Source organism: Coregonus clupeaformis, chromosome 10 (assembly GCF_020615455.1).
Source record: "Coregonus clupeaformis isolate EN_2021a chromosome 10, ASM2061545v1, whole genome shotgun sequence".
Lineage (NCBI taxonomy): Eukaryota > Metazoa > Chordata > Actinopteri > Salmoniformes > Salmonidae > Coregonus > Coregonus clupeaformis.
Window position 1 is genome coordinate 26,189 of NC_059201.1, and position 22,276 is coordinate 48,464.

General features: G+C 42.8%; 3 protein-coding genes across 3 annotated transcripts; 2 read left to right on the forward strand and 1 right to left on the reverse strand.

Annotated features, from left to right (window-relative positions):
- The first annotated feature begins 51 nt into the window (after nucleotides 1-51).
- LOC121558640 (zinc finger protein OZF) lies at nucleotides 52-4,524 on the forward strand. Its single transcript, XM_041872053.2, has 4 exons — nucleotides 52-364; nucleotides 483-595; nucleotides 978-1,167; nucleotides 2,896-4,524. Exons 1-4 carry the CDS (start codon nucleotides 106-108, stop codon nucleotides 3,693-3,695), a joined length of 1,362 nt encoding a protein of 453 aa, XP_041727987.2. The 5' UTR covers nucleotides 52-105; the 3' UTR covers nucleotides 3,696-4,524.
- Nucleotides 4,525-10,398: 5,874 nt separating this feature from the next.
- Nucleotides 10,399-12,879, forward strand: LOC121558638. The gene is made up of 3 exons (XM_041872051.2): nucleotides 10,399-11,763; nucleotides 11,864-11,975; nucleotides 12,456-12,879. Exons 1-3 carry the CDS (start codon nucleotides 10,456-10,458, stop codon nucleotides 12,575-12,577), a joined length of 1,542 nt encoding a protein of 513 aa, XP_041727985.2. The 5' UTR covers nucleotides 10,399-10,455; the 3' UTR covers nucleotides 12,578-12,879.
- Nucleotides 12,880-13,497: 618 nt separating this feature from the next.
- LOC121558646 (ladderlectin-like) lies at nucleotides 13,498-15,690 on the reverse strand. The gene is made up of 8 exons (XM_041872060.2): nucleotides 15,617-15,690; nucleotides 15,458-15,508; nucleotides 15,286-15,340; nucleotides 14,979-15,046; nucleotides 14,614-14,705; nucleotides 14,285-14,410; nucleotides 13,923-14,022; nucleotides 13,498-13,809 (listed from the first exon to the last, which is right to left on the reverse strand). The coding sequence occupies exons 1-8, from the start codon at nucleotides 15,675-15,677 to the stop codon at nucleotides 13,736-13,738; spliced, it is 627 nt and encodes a 208-aa protein (XP_041727994.1). The 5' UTR covers nucleotides 15,678-15,690; the 3' UTR covers nucleotides 13,498-13,735.
- Between the last annotated feature and the right edge of the window lie 6,586 nt (nucleotides 15,691-22,276).

A 22,276-nucleotide genomic window follows, 5' to 3' on the forward strand; every position in this document is an offset into this window, starting at 1 on the left:
TTACAGTGGCACCGATTTTAGTATTTTCTACCGGAAGTTGATCAACGTCGGCCATTCAGCCATCGTGAGATTTCTGTGTATTGAGCGCTCGTTAGAACGGTCGAAATGTCTGTAAACGGGTCTTTCCAGGCACAACTTTCTTCAATTATGGAGACGCTGACGACATCTGCCGTTGCAGAGATTACAAAACTGGTCGATTACAGTTCTGCCCTTCTATTCTCGGAGATATCCCGACAACGGGGAGAGAACGATGCTCTTCGGAAGGCATTGCACTGTATGCAAATCGAGTTCAGGACCGAGAGACCAAAGCGGCGCAACCCTTCTGTTGACATATCTTTAGAAGTTCAGCTTTGCGACGAGATCCGTACGTTGTAGTGTGACGATTTTCTCTTATAGCGACTGCAGCTAGCTATCTCTGTGTAATCATGCATGTAAAAAGTCACTATAAGTAGCCTACGTCATCCTTTTATTGTTGTGTGCAGAGAATAATAAAGCGGTGGGGGACCAGTGGTTTCCGGACAAGCAGTTGGCTGTGAGTGAGAGGCACGAAGTGGGAGAAACCAGTGCACCGCAGCGCAGCACAGTGAAGGAGGAGGTTGGTTCACACTCATATTTATGGTGTCTGGTCCTTGAACTGCTACATGTCAATGTTGGCCTAGCTACATGGATTATGTACTGTATGAATGAATTATAAGACTCGGATGGAACAACACCTCTCATTATGTTCTTGTTTTTTCCAAATTGACCACTTTTTACTCTTAACTGTAACGTTATATTGACAACCCCCGTGTGTCAGAGAGAAAAGTATTGATCTAAAATACAAAGTACCTGTGGGTCAGTGGCAGTCACTCACCCATGTTGTTCAATTTCTGTCCACATACAAACGTTAGCTTTGGAGTTCAGTGGCTTGTATGTTATAGAAGTGGTATAAAGGCTTTAAATGTTAGTTTAAACATTTAACCTCCTATTTGTTGCAGTGTCCTGATGTGAAACAGATCATTTTACAAACAGACCCTGAAGGTGAGGACAGGCCGGAGGAGGTTGTGGAGACTAGTCACCTGGACAGGCCGGAGGAGGTTGTGGAGACTAGTCACCTGGACAGGCCGGAGGAGGTTGTGGAGGCTAGTCACCTGGAGGAAGTAGAGCACATCAGTGGAGAAGAAAATGGTAGTTATATCTGTCGATACTACTAACACTGTGATCACGTTGACAGTGTTCTGTTGTGTGTATATAGTGGACAGATTAATAGTTGATCGCTTATGAACTGCACTTTTTCTACCTGTGTTTACTGTCCCTTCTCTGTTTGAGTATCAAATCAAATCAAATCAAATCAAATTTTATTGGTCACATGCGCCGAATACAACAGGTGCAGACATTGCAGTGAAATGCTTACTTACAGCCCTTAACCAACAGTGCATTTATTTTAAACAAAAAAAGTAAGAATAAAACAACAACAACAAAAAAGTGTTGAGAAAAAAAGAGCAGAAGTAAAATAAAGTGACAGTAGGGAGGCTATATATACAGTAAAATAAAGTGACAGTAGGGAGGCTATATATACAGGGGGGTACCGTTGCAGAGTCAATGTGCGGGGGGCACCGGCTAGTTGAGGTAGTTGAGGTAATATGTACATGTGGGTAGAGTTAAAGTGACTATGCATAAATACTTAACAGAGTAGCAGCAGCGTAAAAAGGATGGGGTGGGGGGGGCAGTGCAAATAGTCCGGGTAGCCATGATTAGCTGTTCAGGAGTCTTATGGCTTGGGGGTAGAAGCTGTTGAGAAGTCTTTTGGACCTAGACTTGGCACTCCGGTACCGCTTGCCGTGCGGTAGCAGAGAGAACAGTCTATGACTAGGGTGGCTGGAGTCTTTGACAATTTTGAGGGCCTTCCTCTGACACCGCCTGGTATAGAGGTCCTGGATGGCAGGGAGCTTTGCCCCAGTGATGTACTGGGCCGTACGTATGGGGGCGTGCTCAGTCCTCTTTTTTTTCCTGTAGTCCACAATCATCTCCTTTGTCTTGGTCACGTTGAGGGAGAGGTTGTTGTCCTGGCACCACACGGCCAGATCTCTGACCTCCTCCCTATAGGCTGTCTCATCGTTGTCGGTGATCAGGCCTACCACTGTTGTGTCGTCGGCAAACTTAATGATGGTGTTGGAGTCGTGCCTGGCCATGCAGTCATGGGTGAACAGAGAGTACAGGAGGGGACTGAGCACGCACCCCTGAGGGGCCCCCGTGTTGAGGATCAGTGTGGCAGATGTGTTGTTACCTACCCTTACCACCTGGGGGCGGCCCGTCAGGAAGTCCAGGATCCAGTTGCAGAGGGAGGTGTTTAGTCCCAGGATCCTTAGCTTAGTGATGAGCTTAGAGGGCACTATGGTGTTGAATGCTGAGCTGTAGTCAATGAATAGCATTCTCACGTAGGTGTTCCTCTTGTCCAGGTGGGAAAGGGCAGTGTGGAGTGCGATAGAGATTGCATCATCTGTGGATCTGTTGGGGCGGTATGCAAATTGGAGTGGGTCTAGGGTTTCTGGGATTATGCTGTTGATGTGAGCCATGACCAGTCTTTCAAAGCACTTCATGGCTACAGACGTCAGTGCTACGGGTCGGTAGTCATTTAGGCAGGTTATCTTAGAGTTCTTGGGCACGGGGACTATGGTGGTCTGCTTGAAACATGTGCTCTGTGCGGCTCTGTGCTTTTATGTATGCACAGAGCCGCAACCAACATTTCCCAACAGGGATAAACAAGTCATTATCTTATCTCATGTTAAAGCTGACTTTAAATGACAACTAACTTGAATGTTAAAACGCATGTTGTTCTGATACTTCCCGCTAAACTACGTTGTTATTGTCAACAAATGCTCCATAACCGTCACTTGACTCTCCCTGTTTCTGCAGGTTGCCTGTCCCTAGAAAATGATTTCCAGGCCATGGACGAGAACCAGTCGGAGGCGCACCACAGCTCCACCGCAGAGCCCGAGGAAGAAGACACCAGCCAAGGCTTCAGCCAGGAGCTGGAGATGTGGGTCAAGTCTGAGCCGGGATCGGAGAGCGACACGGTCAGCTTCACCCCCAGTGACGCAGAAAACAAGATAGTCGACCACCTCACGGCCAGGGAAATGCACGCCTGTTCGTACTGCAACAAACTCTTCAACTACTGTAGCCAACTGATAATCCACGAGCGGGTTCACACGAGGGAGAGGCCGTTCGTCTGCAAACAGTGCGGCAAGGGTTTCTCCCAGATCAACAACCTCAAGAAACACCAGCTCTCTCACAGGGGGAGGGAGGGTGAGCACGAGTGTGAGGAGTGTGGCAAGGCGTTCCGTCACGCTCAGAGTCTGAAGAATCATATGGCAGCCGCTCACGGCTTCGGCACGAGGTTGGACTGCGAGACGTGCGGCAAGACGTTTTACAATAAGAGCGCTCTCATCGCACACTCGACCAGTCACAGCAGGGCTTTCGGCTGCGAGATATGCGGGAAGGCTTTCGGTACGAAGCAGACTCTTAAGACCCACCGGTTTACTCACACGGGGGAGCGTCCGTTCATCTGCAACTACTGCGGCAAGAGCTTTGCCTACCTCTGTAACCTTAAAACTCACGAGAGGGTTCACACTGGGGAGAAGCCCTTTGGCTGTGAGCGGTGTGGCAGGTGTTTCACTCAGAAACACTGCGTGGAGAAACACCTGTGTAAAGCTTAAGGAGCTATAGATATACAAAGTAACTGCAGCAAACTACCGTTGGCACAAAATGTTCCATGGCCGTAACATTCTAATCTGCATTCTGACGAGGATGTTGTGGTCTTGTAGCCTGGGTACCAGTGTGTTCAGCTAACGTTCCACTCTTTGTGTCATGTGCCATAGAGACTGGCCTTTCTTCAATCTCAGCGTTCAATATGCAGCTGGATTTTGCGAGGAGTTGCTAATTGGTTGTTGGAAATAACGTGATTGTTTGGCAGAGTACAAGGAGGGGTATGTTAGCTAAACAGACTGGTACGCAGGCTAGTGGTCTTGTGCCATCATGGGGGAAATTCTAAACCTAAAACCAAGTTTGTTGAATTCTGCGTACTCTATTGCTATGTTGAGGAGACTTAAGTGTCTCAAGTAAAGTGTCTACATGTGTGTGGCACAGATTGACCTGTGCATACATTTATTATTTTTTAAATAATATCACATTGTTATTTTAGGTAATTTTATCACTGTTTAGTTCAATTTTAGCTGACATTTAATTTTTAAGATTACAAAGTACATCGACAGTGACTACTACAACTTCTATCATTACTGTGGCTGTAACAACAGTGGGAGGGGGTTGACACACCAAGCTTCTAAATCAAATCACCCCTTCACATTCTGATTGGACAGAAATAGATCTCCCCCTGTTTAGTTAAGTTTCTCTCAAAGTTTATTGGTTGTCACTAGCTTCCACAGCCACAATGTCATAAACCCTGCCTGTTTCTACAATGTATCTTCTTAAAGTTAGATTTGAAACCTAACCAAACTGCTAACCTTATGCCTAACCCTAACCTTAACATGAAGACCAAAAATGTACAGTGAGGGAAAAAAGTATTTGATCCCTTGCTGGTTTTGTACGTTTGCCCACTGACAAAGAAATGATCAGTCTATAATTTTAATGGTAGGTTTATTTGAACAGTGAGAGACAGAATAACAACAAAAAAATCCAGAAAAACGCATGTCAAAAATGTTATAAATTGATTTGCATTTTAATGAGGGAAATAAGTATGAGCCACTCCTTTGTTGCCTTGACTTAGTACTTGGTGCCAACAAGGGTTTTGCCACCAAGTACTAAGTCATGTTTTGCAGAGGGGTCAAATACTTATTTCCCTCATTAAAATGCAAATCAATTTATTAAATTTTTGACATGCGTTTTGCAGGATTTTGTTGTTATTCTGTCTCTCACTGTTCAAACAAATCTACCATTAAAATTATAGACTGATCATTTCTTTGTCAGTGGGAAAACGTATAAAATCAGCAGGGGATCAAATACTTTTTTCCCTCACAGTAAATACATACATTTTTACGATATAGCCAATTGTGACTTTGTGGCTGTGGAATCTAGTGAAAACAAAGTTTATTCTGATCAAGGTAGTTTTCTCTTCTGCACCTTTTTTAATCTACTACAAATATTAGCCTACATATATTTTATCTGTTTGTTTTAACAAATACAATTTCGACAAAGCAGCTGGTATTCACTTTGTACATTATATCCAATCCATACTTTACATTGTAATAAAAAATATTAATATTGTATTCTGTCCTGAGTCTATATATATATATATATATATATACACAGTTGAAGTCGGAAGTTTACATACACTTAGGTTGGAGTCATTAAAACTCGTTTTTCAACCACTACACAAATGTCTTGTTAACAAACTATAGTTTTGGCAAGTCGGTTAGGACATCTACTTTGTGCATGACACAAGTAATTTTTCCAACAATTGTTTACAGACAGATTATTTCACTTACAATTCCAGTGGGTCAGAAGTTTACATACACTAAGTTGACTGTGCCGTTAAACAGCTTGGAAAACTCCAGAAAATGATGTCATGGCTTTAGAAGCTTCTGATAGGCTAATTGGCATCATTTGAGTCAATTGGAGGTGTACCTGTGGATGTATTTCAAGGCCTACCTTCAAACTCAGTGCCTCTTTGCTTGACATCATGGGAAAATCAAAAGAAATCAGCCAAGACCTCAGAAAAAAAATTGTAGAACTCCACAAGTCTGGTTCATCCCTGGGAGCAATTTCCAAACGCCTGAAGGTACCACATTCATCTGTACAAACAATAGTACGCAAGTATAAACACCATTGGACCATGCAACCGTCATACCGCTCAGGAAGGAGACGCGTTCTGTCTCCTAGAGATGAACGTACTTTGGTGCGAAAAGTGCAAATCAATCCCAGAACAACAGCAAAGGACCTTGTGAAGATGCTGGAGCAAACATGTACAAAAGTATCTATATCCACAGTAAAACGACTCCTATATCGACATAACCTGAAAGGCCGCTCAGCAAGGAAGAAGCCACCGCTCCAAAACTGCCATAAAAAAGCCAGACTACGGTTTGCAACTGCACATGAGGAGAAAAGATCGTACTTTTTTGAGAAATGTCCTCTGGTCTGATGAAACAAAAATAGAACTGTTGGGCCATAATGACTATCGTTATGTTTGGAGGAAAAGGGGGGTATCTTGCAAGCCGAAGAACACCATCCCAACCGTGAAGCACGGGGATGGCAGTATCATGCTGTGGGGGTGCTTTGCTGCAGGAGGGACTGGTGCACTTCACAAAATAGATGGCATCATGAGGAAGGAAAATGATGTGGATATATTGAAGCAACATCTCAAGACATCAGTCAAGAAGTTAAAGCTTGGTCGCAAATGGGTCTTCCAAATGGACAATGACCACAAGCATACTTCCAAAGTTGTGGCAAAATGGCTTAAGGACAACAGAGTCAAGGTATTGGAGTGGCCATCACAAAGCCCTGACCTCAATCCTATAGAAAATTTGTGGGCAGAACTGAAAAAGCATGTGCGAGCAAGGAGGCCTACAAACCTGACTCAGTTACACCAGCTCTGTCAGGAGGAATGGGCCAAAATTCACCCAACTTATTGTGGGAAGCTTGTGGAAGGCTACCTGAAATGTTTGACCCAAGTTAAACAATTTAAAGGCAACGCTACCAAATACTAATTGAGTGTATGTAAACTTCTCACCCACTGGGGATGTGATGAAAGAAATAAAAGCTGAAATAAATCATTCTCTCTACTATTATTCTGACATTTCACATTCTTAAAATAAAGTGGTGATCCTAGCTGACCTAAGACAGGGAATTTTTACTAGGATTAAATGTCAGGAATTGTGAAAAACTGAGTTTAAATGTATTTGGCTAAGGTGTATGTAAACTTCCGACTTCAACTGTATATAGCATAACATATACCATTGCATTTAATTGAGAAAACAGTTCTTGACGATACATATTTCACTTGGTCTGGGTATTAAGTATTGCTAGAATAACTTTTTATTTCTTTCACTTTCATCTTAAAGCGACAGTCAGCAGTTGAAACAATAACAAAGCGTCCTAGCCGCCCCCCTGTTTCGGTAAAAAGCTTAAGGATGGGGCTGAAGTGATGTAGCAACTGTCAAATTCATAGACAGAGCTATGGATGGAAGGACTGACCAACTGTAATATCAAAATTATAGTTTTAACCATGTTTTGAACCTATATAGTGTTTGTTTACATTTACTTTGTTTACAAAGATTGGGGTAAAAAAAGCATACATTTTGCATTCTGATGAGGTAAGACAGTTGAATCTAGCTCATGAGGCATTTATAAGTTATATTCTTCAAGAATCAATGAGTACATATCATTATTTTATACGTCCAAAATGGTAGCGAGCTACACACTTTTCTGTGACGGGTATCAAATGGAAGATGCTAGAGCAGAGCCAAGAGACAGTATAGAATCACTGGCTGAAGTTGAGGAACTGTCGGGGAGTCGGTAGACTAAATAATTGTATGAGATGAGTTCATTGGATATAAAATGTACAATTCATGTGCTAGCAAGCAATGGAGATAAATACAGCCACTGCAGTAACTAAAATAAAAGCCTGGCTAGCTAACCTGAGCTAGCTAACGCTAGCTGACTGTCCTCGTGGTAGAAATGATGTGCTAACTATGCAAGTAGCTTAGCTAATACACAGAGATAGGTTAAACTTGAAGTACCTGGCCATTCAAGCAATGTAGAAATCAGCTGAAAAAGCACTATGCCCAAGTGTGTAAAAACCGAGAATAGTTCAAGCTACTCCTTGCTGCACTCCATTTGGGTGGAAGGGAGGATATGGCATTCAGGGATTTTGATGAATACAATAAAGGGTCCCTCCCCCATGAAATGCTTGTATCTCTCCACGAGCTGAGCAACCCGCTCTCACCTGAGTTTAGTGGATAAAAAAAAAAATATGGATTGCCGAAATCCGATCAGATAACTTTTGAAAAACTGGGCCCAGGTGATTGGACAGATGTGAGTTCCCAGAGTGACTAAATTATACTAAATTACAGTAGAAGCCGATTTTTTCATTTTATAGGTGTAGCCAGCCTGCTACAGTAGTTCAATCAACTCCTATCCCCCTTTGCTCTTGCTCGTCTATGCCAATGAAGTCCAGTAGGTGGCGGTATAGGCCTACAGATTTCTCTTTTTCATTCGTGGCAGGCGCACCACCACTGTCACAGAGGCCAGCAGGAAACGAACGAGTGAGCTTTTGACATGAGGTAAGTTATTACAAGCTATAGCGAAGTTAACCGTTGAGATGGATGGTTTATTTGTGACATTTGGCCAGTATAATAGGCCCTGTTAGACTTGTTGGGACTGAATGCAAGCGAGAGTTTGGCTGCTGATGCTCGCTCTAATTGTGCCTTTGATTGAATTGTTAATAGCTAACTAACTAACGTTAGCTTCAGTCTGTGTGAGAAAACATAGGGCTGGATCGATTGCAATGGAGTAAAAACTAGTCTTATTTGTCGTACTAGTTTCTATTCAAAGTTTATCATCTTTTTTCATGCCTCAAATTGATCCAAAGTTTAGTTGTCTTGTGTGGCAGTGTGGATTCAACAATCATCAATAATATTCAACAATCTGGCAAATAGTTCAGTGTTTCCAAACCTGTTTTTTTTATCTTCTCAGGCTCACAGCCCAGCGTGAACATCTGTTTTATCTGATCTGTCAAATACTTGATGAGTAGTCAGGTGTGTTAGTGTCGTAGTAAATATATAATGTTATAGCTTGGTCTGACTAAAATCTTGTGCATGACCCATCTTGTGTTGGGCCTTTGTATTTAATACAATGCACAAAGACTTCTATCTTGTCGGCCTTATCAGCAGGTGGCTATGGACAACACCCACGCCATAGGTCTCTCAGTTCTCCCAACTCACGAGTTCTTGCTCTGAGGACATACACACACACACCCCCACACACACACACACACACACACACACACACACATCATCATTGTTAAACATACACACACATACACACACACACACACACACACACATACACACACACACACACACACACACACACATACACACACGCACACACACACACACATCATCATTGTTAAACATACACACACATACACACACACACACACACACACACACACACATCATCATTGTTAAGCACACACACACACAAAAACCCCCTTCTCTTAGGCTGAACATCTGAAGACAGAGAACCCGACTCAGAGCCAATGCAATGGAGGTGACCTCGACCAACTCATCAGGACCAATCAGAAGATCAGAACTACTAGAATCAACCTACTTTATTTTATTGTATAAAATGTCAGCACACAATGTTTAGGGGCTCGCTCTCAGATATCTCCCTACGAGATTGACGAACGGGTCCGTGCACGCTATTTACAGATATCTTTACCTCTGAATAAACTGCCTTATATTATACAATTATCCACCTTGTCCGAAAGTCTCTACTTGGTCTCCGTTCTCCAGTAAACTTGTGATCATCAACATTAGTACTGGGATAAAACAAGAACGTGTAGGCTACCTATGGTGGCCCCAAGGCCATTGAACATCACACTTCCTTGTGTGAAATATGCAGGCCTCAATGGTAAATTTACAAGGAAGATAGGCGCCACCATCGAATAGGTGATCATTAAATGGTGCCTAATTTTCCCATTTATTTGGGCTCAACTTTAGACCACTATTCTTTCATTTTGGAATTAATTTCAATACGTAGGCCTAGCCTATAGGATTTAAAAAGTGTATGATTCCAATCTCCTGTCTTATCCTTAATCTAGGACTATTTGTTCACATTAAGGCTGCAAGGATGAGAATAACCTGATTAGGTCTCCAACGTAACATTAACGCATAGGAATAAGTAAACAGACTGATTCAGCTTCAAATACCTGGATCATCTCCCACCAAACAAACAATGGACAAGTCTCTTAAAACGCTGCTGGAAAAGCACAACACCCAAGTGCGTAAAAACCGCACTGCGCTGAAACGGATCATTGATGCCGCAGCTTGTTTAGGTGTAATGGAGGATGTGATGTTCAGGGATTTCGAGGGAACTCCTTGGGACCGTTCTCTCGATGAAATGTACAGTGATCTTTGCAAGGCGCTCTTCTGCCATGACAGTTCTCGGGCCTCTCTGGAACACATGAAAAATCTTGCCCTATCTAACTGTGTTCCAAGCGTCAGCGACCTGATTGCATGTAGCGCCGAAGCTCTCCTAGGTGAGATCAAAAAAGATATCAGAGCAGCTCCTTTCTTTGCAATGCAAATTGATGAACACACCGACGCCAGCGGTCAATTCCTACACTCCATCACGGTGGGGTTTGTAGACAAGTTTGGATCCATTCAGGAGCGTTTCCTTGGCTTCCATAACGTTACGAGACGAGATTCACAGTCGCTGTGTGGCTTTATAAAAGCGCAAATGGCCGACTTTGACATCAAGAACAAACTGGTGGCTTATGCCTATGATAGGAAGGTTGTGTGTGAACGTGAGCTTAACCAGCTGAATACGAAAGTGAGGGAGATGGCTCCAAACGCTGTCTTCATTAACTCCTCCGCACATCACCTCGGCTCTGTGCTCAGTGATGGCACTGTATGTATCAGTGAGGCCGCTGTTTTCTTTTCTCAACTGAAGGGCTTCGCCTCATTCTTCTCAGCCTCCCTGAAAAGGCTGAAGACATTCCACGAAGCCTGGAGCGCCTTGTTCAAAGCCCGTCTTAAATTGAGCCTTGACCTCACTTCGATATCACGCCTCAACTTGACGCTGCTTACCGCTGTGGCCAGCAACTACGACGAGGTTTACGACACCCTGTACCACATCATGAACCAGAGACAGCCTCGCATAGACAGCGAGATCAGCTCCTCTGCCAACAGCCTGGTTTTGATCCTGGAGGATTTCGAGTTTGCATTCCTGCTCTTCACCTACGAGCAGGTCTTCCCAAACATTGAGTTTGCGTTCGACAAACTGAAGCTCAAAGCCATGGACGTGGCAGCCTGCCAGGATTGCCTCGCTGAACTGATTTGCCACATTCAGACCAAAAAGTTGGACTCTGCATTCGAAAGCGCGTACCAGCAAGCAGCCAATTATACAGAGCACCCAGGTGAGACCCTCCGGAGGAAGATGAAGCGAAGTGGCAACGGCATTGGGCCAGACGAAGACCCTCAGACTCACTTCAAGGCCCTGTACCACACAGTTCTGGAAAACCTCATCTCTCAGATCCAGGAGCGTTACACACATCTGGACGACCTACGGTTCCTCGAGCTGCTGGATCGAGACAAGTCCACGGAAATGAATGTCCATTTCCCGACAGAGGCCTTCGAAAGCCTGGCGAAGCTCTATGGTGGCTTCTTCGACATGGACAGGCTCAGAGCGGACCTGAAGGAGCTTTACGCAGACCAAGGACTGCAACGGGACAGTGTCCGTCACTGTGACTGGATCCGATCCCAGAGGAGAAACAAGAAGTCCTTGCCGGAGCTCTACAGGCTGTTGTGCTTGATGGCGACCATCGGGGTCTCTTCAACCGGCATGGATGAGGGGGAGCACTTCCTGAAACGCATTGAGGACTTTGCGAAATCGGCAAAGGTGCAAGACCAACTCCACAAGGATATGGCCATGCTGTTCATCGAGAAGGATCGGCTGGAGACTTTTCAGAAGAAACATATCTGGTACGACAGCGTCACCGACCTCTGGGCCAGAAAGACCAAGAGAGAAGCAGAATTCATCATCAAGGTAAGTTGTTGGTGGGAAGGTGGAGACTGAAATGTGTGTATTGCGCATTGCGTTAATGAAATGGCACAGTTGTTATTGAAGCTTGTGATGAATATGTTAGACAGCTGAGGACTGGTTGAAAAGAGCATCGGCGCCAATGAAATCTCCGGGCTCACAAGTCAATAAGCAGAAAGCTGTATCCAAGGTGTCTGGGCCCAACGTGGCAGTTAAGGGTAAGTAATGGGGTTCATTTCAATAGTCCAGTGTTTCTTAATCCTGGTCCTGGGGACCTAAATGTGTTGTTTTTATCCTAGCACTACACAGCTGATTCAAGTGATCAACTCATCAAGCTTTGATGGTTTGAATCAGCTGTGTAGTGCTATGTTTAAAAAAAAACAAGCTAAAATGTGCAGCCCAAGTGTCCCCAGGACCAGGGTTAAGAGGCACTGCATCAGTCTGTAGTAAAGTACCTACCTCGTCTCCTCTGCTTTGATCTGAAAATTCAGGACAGGTGAAAGCTTTGGTAAATCAGCTGGCTGTTTCTCTCACATCAGCGCCAATCTAAGGAGAGGAGGCAAGGAAGCCTCTTGTTAAAGGGGGGAAAACAGAAAACATTTAGGCCTAGCTGACGTACGCAGCCCTTCAGTGAATTGACACTGGTTGTGAGCACACAAGATTCATGTCTGTGCCCTTTGTTTGCATTTGATCTCCAGAGAATGACAAGCTCCATGCAACCCAGGGTGGTGCATCAGAGGCAGGACAGATCATCATAGAGAAGTCAAAGGATGGCACCAAAGCCAAGAAGCCTGAGACCACAGGAGCCCAACACACTTGAAAAGCCACTGAGCAGGGAGTACCAGTAGAGTGCAGTAAGTACAATTGACCACTAGATGGTGCTCTGAGTAACTAAAACTGATTTCCGCACTTAGACGTCACCTATGTCTTGGAAGAAGAACATTACATCTGTACCTTGGGAACACAATTTTACATTTCACAATTTCATATTCTACCTATAACTTAAATACTTGAAAGAAGAGTTTTCATTAGCCTGTTGTCTGGAGCGTCTGCTCAGTTCACTGTATAACCAAACTGATGACTTTAGGTTCAAACTAATAGTTGTTTACCTTTTACCCCCTAAGGAAATGTACATCAGAATTTGAGTTAACCAAGTTGTCAACTGTAATTTTGTTTTCATGAAAATAAATTTTGTTTTAATGACAAGAACTAGTTGCACTTTCTACAGGTTGTGTATGACCAACTTTCATTGTAAAAAGCTTTGTTTGAATAGAACAACTTATAAAATGGTGCCTTTTTATCTTCTGTAAATTCTAAAGTTGGTTTCCACACCATATTTTGAGATTAGGTTATTTTACGGTTCCCTTTTCTACAATGTACAGTATGAAGATGTCAAGGTCTGTTTACATGACTTCAGTTGAATATGGATTCATCTGGATTTTCAGTGTGTTTGTTAAATAACACCATGTTACTTTGCCATGTTAAGTTGTTTCTGTTACTGCCTGGGCTTTAGCTGAGCCCAAGGCGGGTCTCTATAAACAGGTCAATTGAGGCGCAATAAATTGAGGATCCTCCAGTCTTTGTCCTTGTCTCAAATCCTTTCTTCTCATTTTATTTATATTTATTTCAAGTCAAATTCATTCCTGCGTAGAGTTAAAAAGCAAATGTACCTTTTGAAGGCCAGAGACGGTCTTAGACAATGCTGCCATCTTACAGAAAGTACGAGCCTATACAATGTAATATAATATAGTACTTTAAAAAATGTTTATTACAGGAAAACAATACAGGTTGAGGTACATAAATAGGCAGTTCCATTTGAAATGTCATCACATTTAGCCCTTTGGAGAACACTTAGTCACAGTCAGTAGTAAAACAAAGCAAATGTTGAAAGCAGTTAGAAAAGATGTCAAGCAATTAACAATATCTTCAAGTACTGATTTATGTGTTGCTGAACAGAGAGAATGCTTCACAATCTTGACTAACAGCGATAGTTGTGCACGCAGATGAATGGTAATTGGCCTCCACATCCGCAGTTCCGCCACCCCTGGCCCACTACCAAAGGAAAAACAAATGTCATGTCAGTCATTTTATCGTTCGGCTTACAGTTCTGGGACTAGGCTACCTGTCATTACTTTTCAGGTAACATCTTTAGGTTCACGTCTTACCAGCAGATTGCAGGTACATGCAGGAGTTGCTGGTTGCAGTGCTCTGGCTGTACCAGTTGGTGTAATACATTCCTGAGCGGTCGATCCACATCCAATTTCCCTGAGGAAAGAAAGAGTCATGAGACTTAGCTACAGCTGCACTGCTGTCCATTACCACTAACAGATCTGATATCATAGCTAGCTGCGTGATTCAAATATCTGAAGATATTTATGCTGGAGGCCCAGAGTTTTTCCTGGCCATGTGCTCTGAGCGAAAAACTCTAGGACCCGGAACTGTTTCTTGACAGGTCACTGTCAGGAAAAACTTGGGGCCCTGCATATGCTTAGATGGCGGAGGTTTTCAGGGCGACCCTTTCTCTCACCTGGAGGTAGAATCCACCGATCCAGGCGGTGGCTCTGTTGGCTGTTCTGGTTATCTGTTGCAGGTAACGATACTCGGGGGAGGAGCCTGCGGAGGCCAGGCTGGCGCCCAGTTCATTGCAGTGTTCCTGAAAGAAGAGGTGAGGGATGAGACACGTGCACACACACTAGGCCTGCACATGAAAAAAGGGGTTGAGCTCCCTCATAGTGACATTATTACAGTACACAATAACAAACGTACAGACATTTTGAAAGTGCACAATTTGCTATCAAAGTAACTAATTCACCTGAAGCTTTTAGACACTAAATGTTAAATTGAGAAGTGCGTTACCTCGGCTTGGAACCAGGACCGAGGAGTGTTCACAAACATGTAACACTTGGACTGGTAGCTGAACCATCCGTCAGGGCAGAACCTGCGTGCCGCTATGAAGACGAAGATAAAATTAAAAACATATTTGACATCGTAATACCAAGGAGTTGATATTGACAGGAGCATGAACTTGGCGAAGTAAAACGTTTGATCTCATAATGTAAAATATGAATATTTATTTAGTCATGCTGGTGTATTTTCCCTCCCTGCTGATGGAAAACCAAAATACTATTTCATTGTGACCATGCATTGCACAGTGTACACAGGCATCAATAGTAGAACCAGTGATCGTTAACTTAACATCATTCATCATGGCGAGTCACTACCTTTAGCTTCAAGTGCTGCTGCAGCCACCTCTTCAACTGCCTCATTCTCAGCTTCTGATAAGACACCAAAACACGTCATGAGAGAAGACTATCACTGTGAAAGCCACCAGCAAATCACCGACAATGAGATATAGATTCAATATATTTATTTTCATAGCTAGTATTTTATACATGACCGGTAGTTTAATTACTTTGTTTTGTACCAATGTGAAGTAATTATCATTGATCAGTAATTGATCATGAAATGAGGCACATAAGAGACAGTGATGCTCCTGCTTGATTAAAGCCCACAGAGAAGAACTGACCTGGGGCGTCACTCAGCTTCTCCTCTGCTGCAGGAGCCTCAACCTCAACAGCCTCCTCTGCAGAAACACGGAACAAGGAAATCAATTTGACTTTCATTCAAGTGGGAATTGAGAGAAGTGTTGATTCAGTACTATATTACTGCTCTCAATACAAACATAATTAGAGCTACAAACCTGGGGCACTTTTTGGCTCTTCTACCGCCACAGCATCGCTCTCCACAGGAACTTGAAAGGGAAAACACAACCATTGTCATTATTCAGTAACAATGAATTACCCTGTGCTGTATTAGTGACATTGTTGGGTATGTGGAATGATGATGTCTGTTGTCTTACCTGCTGCTGCCCTAGCAGAGAGGGCAAGACAAAGTAATGCAAAGATGATCAGAACCTTCATGGTGGTGATGATGGTGATGCTGGTTGTCTGGAAGAAAAGGGAGAGCACGTGTTGGAGAATCAATTTGGGAGAGTGATACATAATCATTTCAGACTATCACTAGAGAAGTGTATTTCCCCACAGAAGACAACCATAAAAATCAAGCTAAAAGTTCATAATCACCACAGTAAATACATAAATCTAAACTGAGAAAGGGAGCGAAAATAAGCCAAGTTGAATGAGTCGACACTAGGGAACAGACGCTGTAGGACTCTTACCTGTTGTAGTAGGTAAATCACTGTTTTCCTCAGGTACTCTTCCTCAGGTAGGCCAGTGATGAAATGATGAGTGGAGATTCGTACGCTGTTTATATATTGTTCTGTCCCGCATGCTTTCACTGACTCACGTGCTGTTAATTACGAAACAGCGTTGGACTTAGACACTTTATGGCTTTGTGTTTATACTTCAGATGAAAAAGCAAGATTCAACCTGGACTTGGGGGTAGACATAACATAGTAAAAGTAAATCCGGGACACTCCCGTTAGTATGATATGTTACTTTTCGTATTAATTTGTGGATGTCCATCATTATGATATGTTACGAATTGCAATTTGTATGATATGTTACGAATTGCAATTAGTACAATATGTTATGAATTTGCAAAACGTATGATATGTTACGAATTCCAATTTGTTGTCGCTAATGTTAACTAAGTGGCTAACGCTAACATTAGCTAGGTGGCTAACGTTAGCCGGGTTAGGGTTAGGAGTTAGGTTAAGGTTAGGGAAAGGGTTAGCTAATATGCTAAGTAGTTGCTAAGTAGCTAAAAACTAGTAAATAGTTGCTAATTAGCTCAAATGCTAATGTTGTCCATAATAAGATTCGAACACGCAACCTTTGGGTTGCTAGACATTCACGTTATACGCCCACTCATCCACCCCGACCAACCACCCTACTTTCATTTTTGACCAACCACCCTTCTTTCGTTTTTTTCCTTAAGTGACCTTCTGTCTTATGTAATCATACCAAACGTAACATATCAAACTAATTTGAGACTCTTGGATTTTATGTTTACTATGTTACGTCTAGTCTATGAGACCAGACTGCCAGATTAGGAGTTAAAATACAGCCTTTATCAATGTCACCTACTGTGTTCCAGTAAGTAGTCGTAAAATAATAACAATGTCCTTATTGTGATCATGTCTGGAATGGTGCCCTGGAGATCACAATAAATAATTTGCTGACCATAAACTGCTTCCTTAACTGACTTGGTGAAGTCATCCAAGGAGTGGGTCGGACATGAACAAATATTCTGTTTCAGACTTAAATTAAATGTATTAAAGAGATATCATCAATATAATATCAGTATCCTTATCATGACAGTCACAGCCGGAAAAAGAGTGGAATACGTAACAAGACAGGAAGAGGCTTACGGTTATCATTCACATACTACACAGGAGGCTGGTGAGGGGAGGACGGCTCATAATAATTGCTGGAATGGGGTGACTGGAATGGTATCAAACCCATGGAAACCAGGATTTTCCAGCCATTACTATGAGCCCGTCCTCCCCAATTAAGGTGCCACCAGCTGCCTGTGTCGTAAGTAGCGTTGCACAAGCCTTGGCTTCCGCGAGCTGGAACGCCTCATAGGAGCAGGAGCCTATCTCCTGTTTCGGCAGTGTGAAGCAGCTTGGAAAAGATGCTAGTCTATCGCAGGGCCTAACCCCTAATCTATCTCCTTAATGCTGACTGCCAAACAGAGATGCATCGGGTCCAGTTTTTACAGTCTTTGGTATGACTCAGCCAGTGATTGAACTCCGTCCGAACAGTCCAACTTCAGGGCAGACACTAACCACAAGGCCACTGAGTTGGTAAAGTATATCAGGGGAGATGTAAAACTCCATAGATTGAAAACCAATATGTTTGGGTTGGAAGTGTGCAAAGCTGTCATCAAGGCAAAGGGTGGCTATTTGAAGAATCTCAAATATAAAATATATTTTGATTTGTTTAACACTTTTTTTGGTTACTACATGATTCCATATGTGTTATTTCATAGTTTTGATGTCTTCACTACTATTCTACAATGTCGAAAATAGTCAAAATAAAGAAAAACCCTTGAATGAGTAGGTGTTCTAAAACCTTTGACCAGTAGTGTGTGTGTGTGTGTGTGTGTGTGTGTGTATATGTATGTGTATATATATATGTGTGTGTATATATGTGTGTGTGTATGTGTGTGTGTGTTATATATATATATATATATATATATATATATATATATATATACATACAGTGGGGAGAACAAGTATTTGATACACTGCCGATTCTGCAGGTTTTCCTACTTACAAAGTATGTAGAGGTCTGTAATTTCTATCATAGGTACACTTCAACAGTGAGAGACGGAATCTAAAAATCCAGAAAATCACATTGTATGTCATACTTATGTCATGCAATAAAATGCAAATTAATTACTTAAAAATCATACAATGTGATTTTCTGGATTTTTGTTTTAGATTCCGTCTCTCACAGTTGAAGTGTACCTATGATAAAAATTACAGACCTCTACATACTTTGTAAGTAGGAAAACCTGCAGAATCGGCAGTGTATCAAATACTTGTTCTCCCACTGTATATATATATGTGTGTATATATATGTGTATGTGTGTGTGTATATATATATATATATATATATATATGTGTGTGTGTGTGTATGTATGTATATATATATATATATATATATATATATATATATATATATATATATATATATATATATATGTATATATATATATATATATATATATATACATACATACATGCATACATATATACATATACATGCATACAGTAAATACCCTTGAATGAGTAGGTGTGTCCAAACTTTTGACTGGTAATACAGTGGGGAGAACAAGTATTTGATACACTGCCGATTTTGCAGGTTTTCCTACTTACAAAGCATGTAGAGGTCTGTAATTTCTATCATAGGTACACTTCAACTGTGAGAGACGGAATCTAAAAAATCCAGAAAATCACATTGTATGTTAATTAATTTGCATTTTATTGCATGACATACGTATTTGATCACCTACCAACCAGTAAGAATTCCGGCTCTCACAGACCTGTTAGTTTTTCTTTAAGAAGCCCTCCTGTTCTCCACTCATTACCTGTATTAACTGCACCTGTTTGAACTCGTTACCTGTATAAAAGACACCTGTCCACACACTCAATCAAACAGACTACAACCTCTCCACAATGGCCAAGACCAGAGAGCTGTGTAAGGACATCAGGGATAAAATTGTAGACCTGCACAAGGCTGGGATGGGCTACAGGACAATAGGCAAGCAGCTTGGTGAGAAGGCAACAACTGTTGGCGCAATTATTAGAAAATGGAAGAAGTTCAAGATGACGGTCAATCACCCTCGGTCTGGGGCTCCATGCAAGATCTCACCTCGTGGGGCATCAATGATCATGAGGAAGGTGAGGGATCAGCCCAGAACTACACGGCAGGACCTGGTCAATGACCTGAAGAGAGCTGGGACCACAGTCTCAAAGAAAACCATTAGTAACACACTACGCCGTCATGGATTAAAATCCTGCAGCGCACGCAAGGTCCCCCTGCTCAAGCCAGCGCATGTCCAGGCCCGTCTGAAGTTTGCCAATGACCATCTGGATGATCCAGAGGAGGAATGGGAGAAGGTCATGTGGTCTGATGAGACAAAAATAGAGCTTTTTGGTCTAAACTCTACTTGCCGTGTTTGGAGGAAGAAGAAGGATGAGTACAACCCCAAGAACACCATCTCAACCGTGAAGCATGGAGGTGGAAACATCATTCTTTTGGGATGCTTTTCTGCAAAGGGGACAGGACGACTGCACCGTATTGAGGGGAGGATGGATGGGGCCATGTATCGCGAGATCTTGGCCAACAACCTCCTTCCCTCAGTAAGAGCATTGAAGATGGGTCGTGGCTGGGTCTTCCAGCATGACAACGACCCGAAACACACAGCCAGGGCAACTAAGGAGTGGCTCCGTAAGAAGCATCTCAAGGTCCTGGAGTGGCCTAGCCAGTCTCCAGACCTGAACCCAATAGAAAATCTTTGGAGGGAGCTGAAAGTCCGTATTGCCCAGCGACAGCCCCCGAAACCTGAAGGATCTGGAGAAGGTCTGTATGGAGGAGTGGGCCAAAATCCCTGCTGCAGTGTGTGCAAACCTGGTCAAGACCTACAGGAAACGTATGATCTCTGTAATTGCAAACAAAGGTTTCTGTACCAAATATTAAGTTCTGCTTTTCTGATGTATCAAATACTTATGTCATGCAATTAAATGCAAATTAATTACTTAAAAATCATACAATGTGATTTTCTGGATTTTGGTTTTAGATTCCGTCTCTCACAGTTGAAGTGTACCTATGATAAAAATTACAGACCTCTACATGCTTTGTAAGTAGGAAAACCTGCAAAATCGGCAGTGTATCAAATACTTGTTCTCCCCACTGTATATATATATAGTACCAGTCAAAAGTTTGGATACACCTACTCATTCCCACCGTAAAGCATGGAGGAGGAGGTGTTATGGTGTGGGGGTGCTTTGCTGGTGACACTGTCTGTGATTTATTTAGAATTCAAGGCACACTTAACCAGCATGGCTACCACAGCATTCTGCAGCGATACGCCATCCCATCTGGTTTGGGCTTAGTGGGACTATCATTTGTTTTTCAACAGGACAATGACCAAACACACCTCCAGGCTGTGTAAGGGCTATTTTACCAAGAAGGAGAGTGATGGAGTGCTGCATCAGATGACCTGGCCTCCACAATCCCCCGACCTCAACCAAATTGAGATGATTTGGGATGAGTCGGACCGCAGAGTGAAGGAAAAGCAGCTAACAAGTGCTCAGTATATGTGGGAACTCCTTCAAGACTGTTGGAAAAGCATTCCAGGTGAAGCTGGTTGAGAGAATACCAAGAGTGTGCAGAGCTGTCATCAAGGCAAAGGGTGGCTATTTGACTTTTTTGGTTACTATATGATTCCATATGTGTTATTTAATAGTTTTGATGTCTTCACTATTATTCTACAATGTAGAAAATAGTAAAAATAAAGAAAAACACTTGAATGAGTAGGTGTTCTAAAACGTTTGACCGGTAGTGTATACATATACAAAAGTATGTGGACACCCCTTCACCTCTCCATCAAGTCAGTTGGTCAAATTTCTGCCCTGCTAGAGCTGGCCCGGTAATCCGTAAGTGCTGTTACTGTGAAGTGGAAACGTCTAGGAGCAACAACGGCTCAGCCGCTAAGTGGCAGGCCACCCAAGCTCACAGAACTGGACCGATGAGGGCTGAAGCGCATAAAGATCGTCTGTCCTCAGTTGCAACACTCACTACCGAGTTCCAAACTGCCTCTGGAAGCAACATCAGCACAATAACTGTTTGTCGGGAGCTTCATGAAATGGGTTTCCATGGCCAAGGAGCCACACATAAGCCTACGATCACCATAAGCGATGTCAAGTGTCGGCTGGAGTGGTGTAAAGCTCGCCGCCATTGGACTGGAGCAGTAGAAACACGTTCTCTGGAGTGATGAATCATGCTTCACCATCTGGCAGTCGGACGGACTAATCTGGGTTTGGCGGATGCCAGGAGAACGCTACCTGCCCAAATGCATAGTGCCAACTGTAAAGTTTGGTGGAGGAGGAATAAAGGTCTGGGGCTGTTTTTCATGGTTCGGGCTAGGCCCCTTAGTTCCAGTGAAGTGAAATCTTAGTGCTACAGCATACAATGACGATTCTGTGCTTCCAACTTTGTGGCAACAGTTTGGGGAAGGCCCTTTCCTGTTTCAGCATGACAATGCCCCTGTGCACAAAGCGAGGTCCATACAGAAATGGTTTGTCGAGATCAGTGTGGAAGAACTTGACTGCCCTGCACAGAGCCCTGACCTCAACCCCACTGAACACCTTTGGGATGAATTGGAATGCCGACTTCGAGCCAGGCCTAATCGCCCAACATCAGTGCTCGACCTCACTGATGCTCTTGTGGCTGAATGGAAGCAAGTCCCCGCAGCAATGTTCCAACATCTAGTTGAAAGCCTTCCCAGAAGATTGGAGGCTATGTTGCATATGGTTCTAAATGTATGTCTCTAGGTGTGATTGAGGCTGTTGTCCTCTATTATGTCATGTTGTCAGTAAAGGTTTACTGTAAATGTGGATTGTATTTTCAAGAAATAAGATAAAGATAGTCCATACAGGATGGAAATTGGTCTTCTGCTTTTTTCCCAGGCCCTTCGATATACAAACACATTAACAAACACACATTAAAGGGGCAATCTGCTGTTGCTACATCCATTTTTGGACTAATAAGTTAATGCTATTTACCCATTGATTCTTGAAGAATAGAACTCATGAATGATGAGCTTAGGTCAACTGTCGTGCCCCATCATAATCCAAAATACAAGCTTATTTTACTTCCATGTTTGTAAACAAAGTAAATATAAACAAACACTATATAGCCTCAACATGGTTAAAACTATCATTTTGATCTCATGGATGGTCAGTTTCAGAGTGGTTACATTTTTCCAACCCCATCCCTCAGCTTTTTACAGAAACGGGCTGGGAAAAGGATTTGTTATTGTTTCA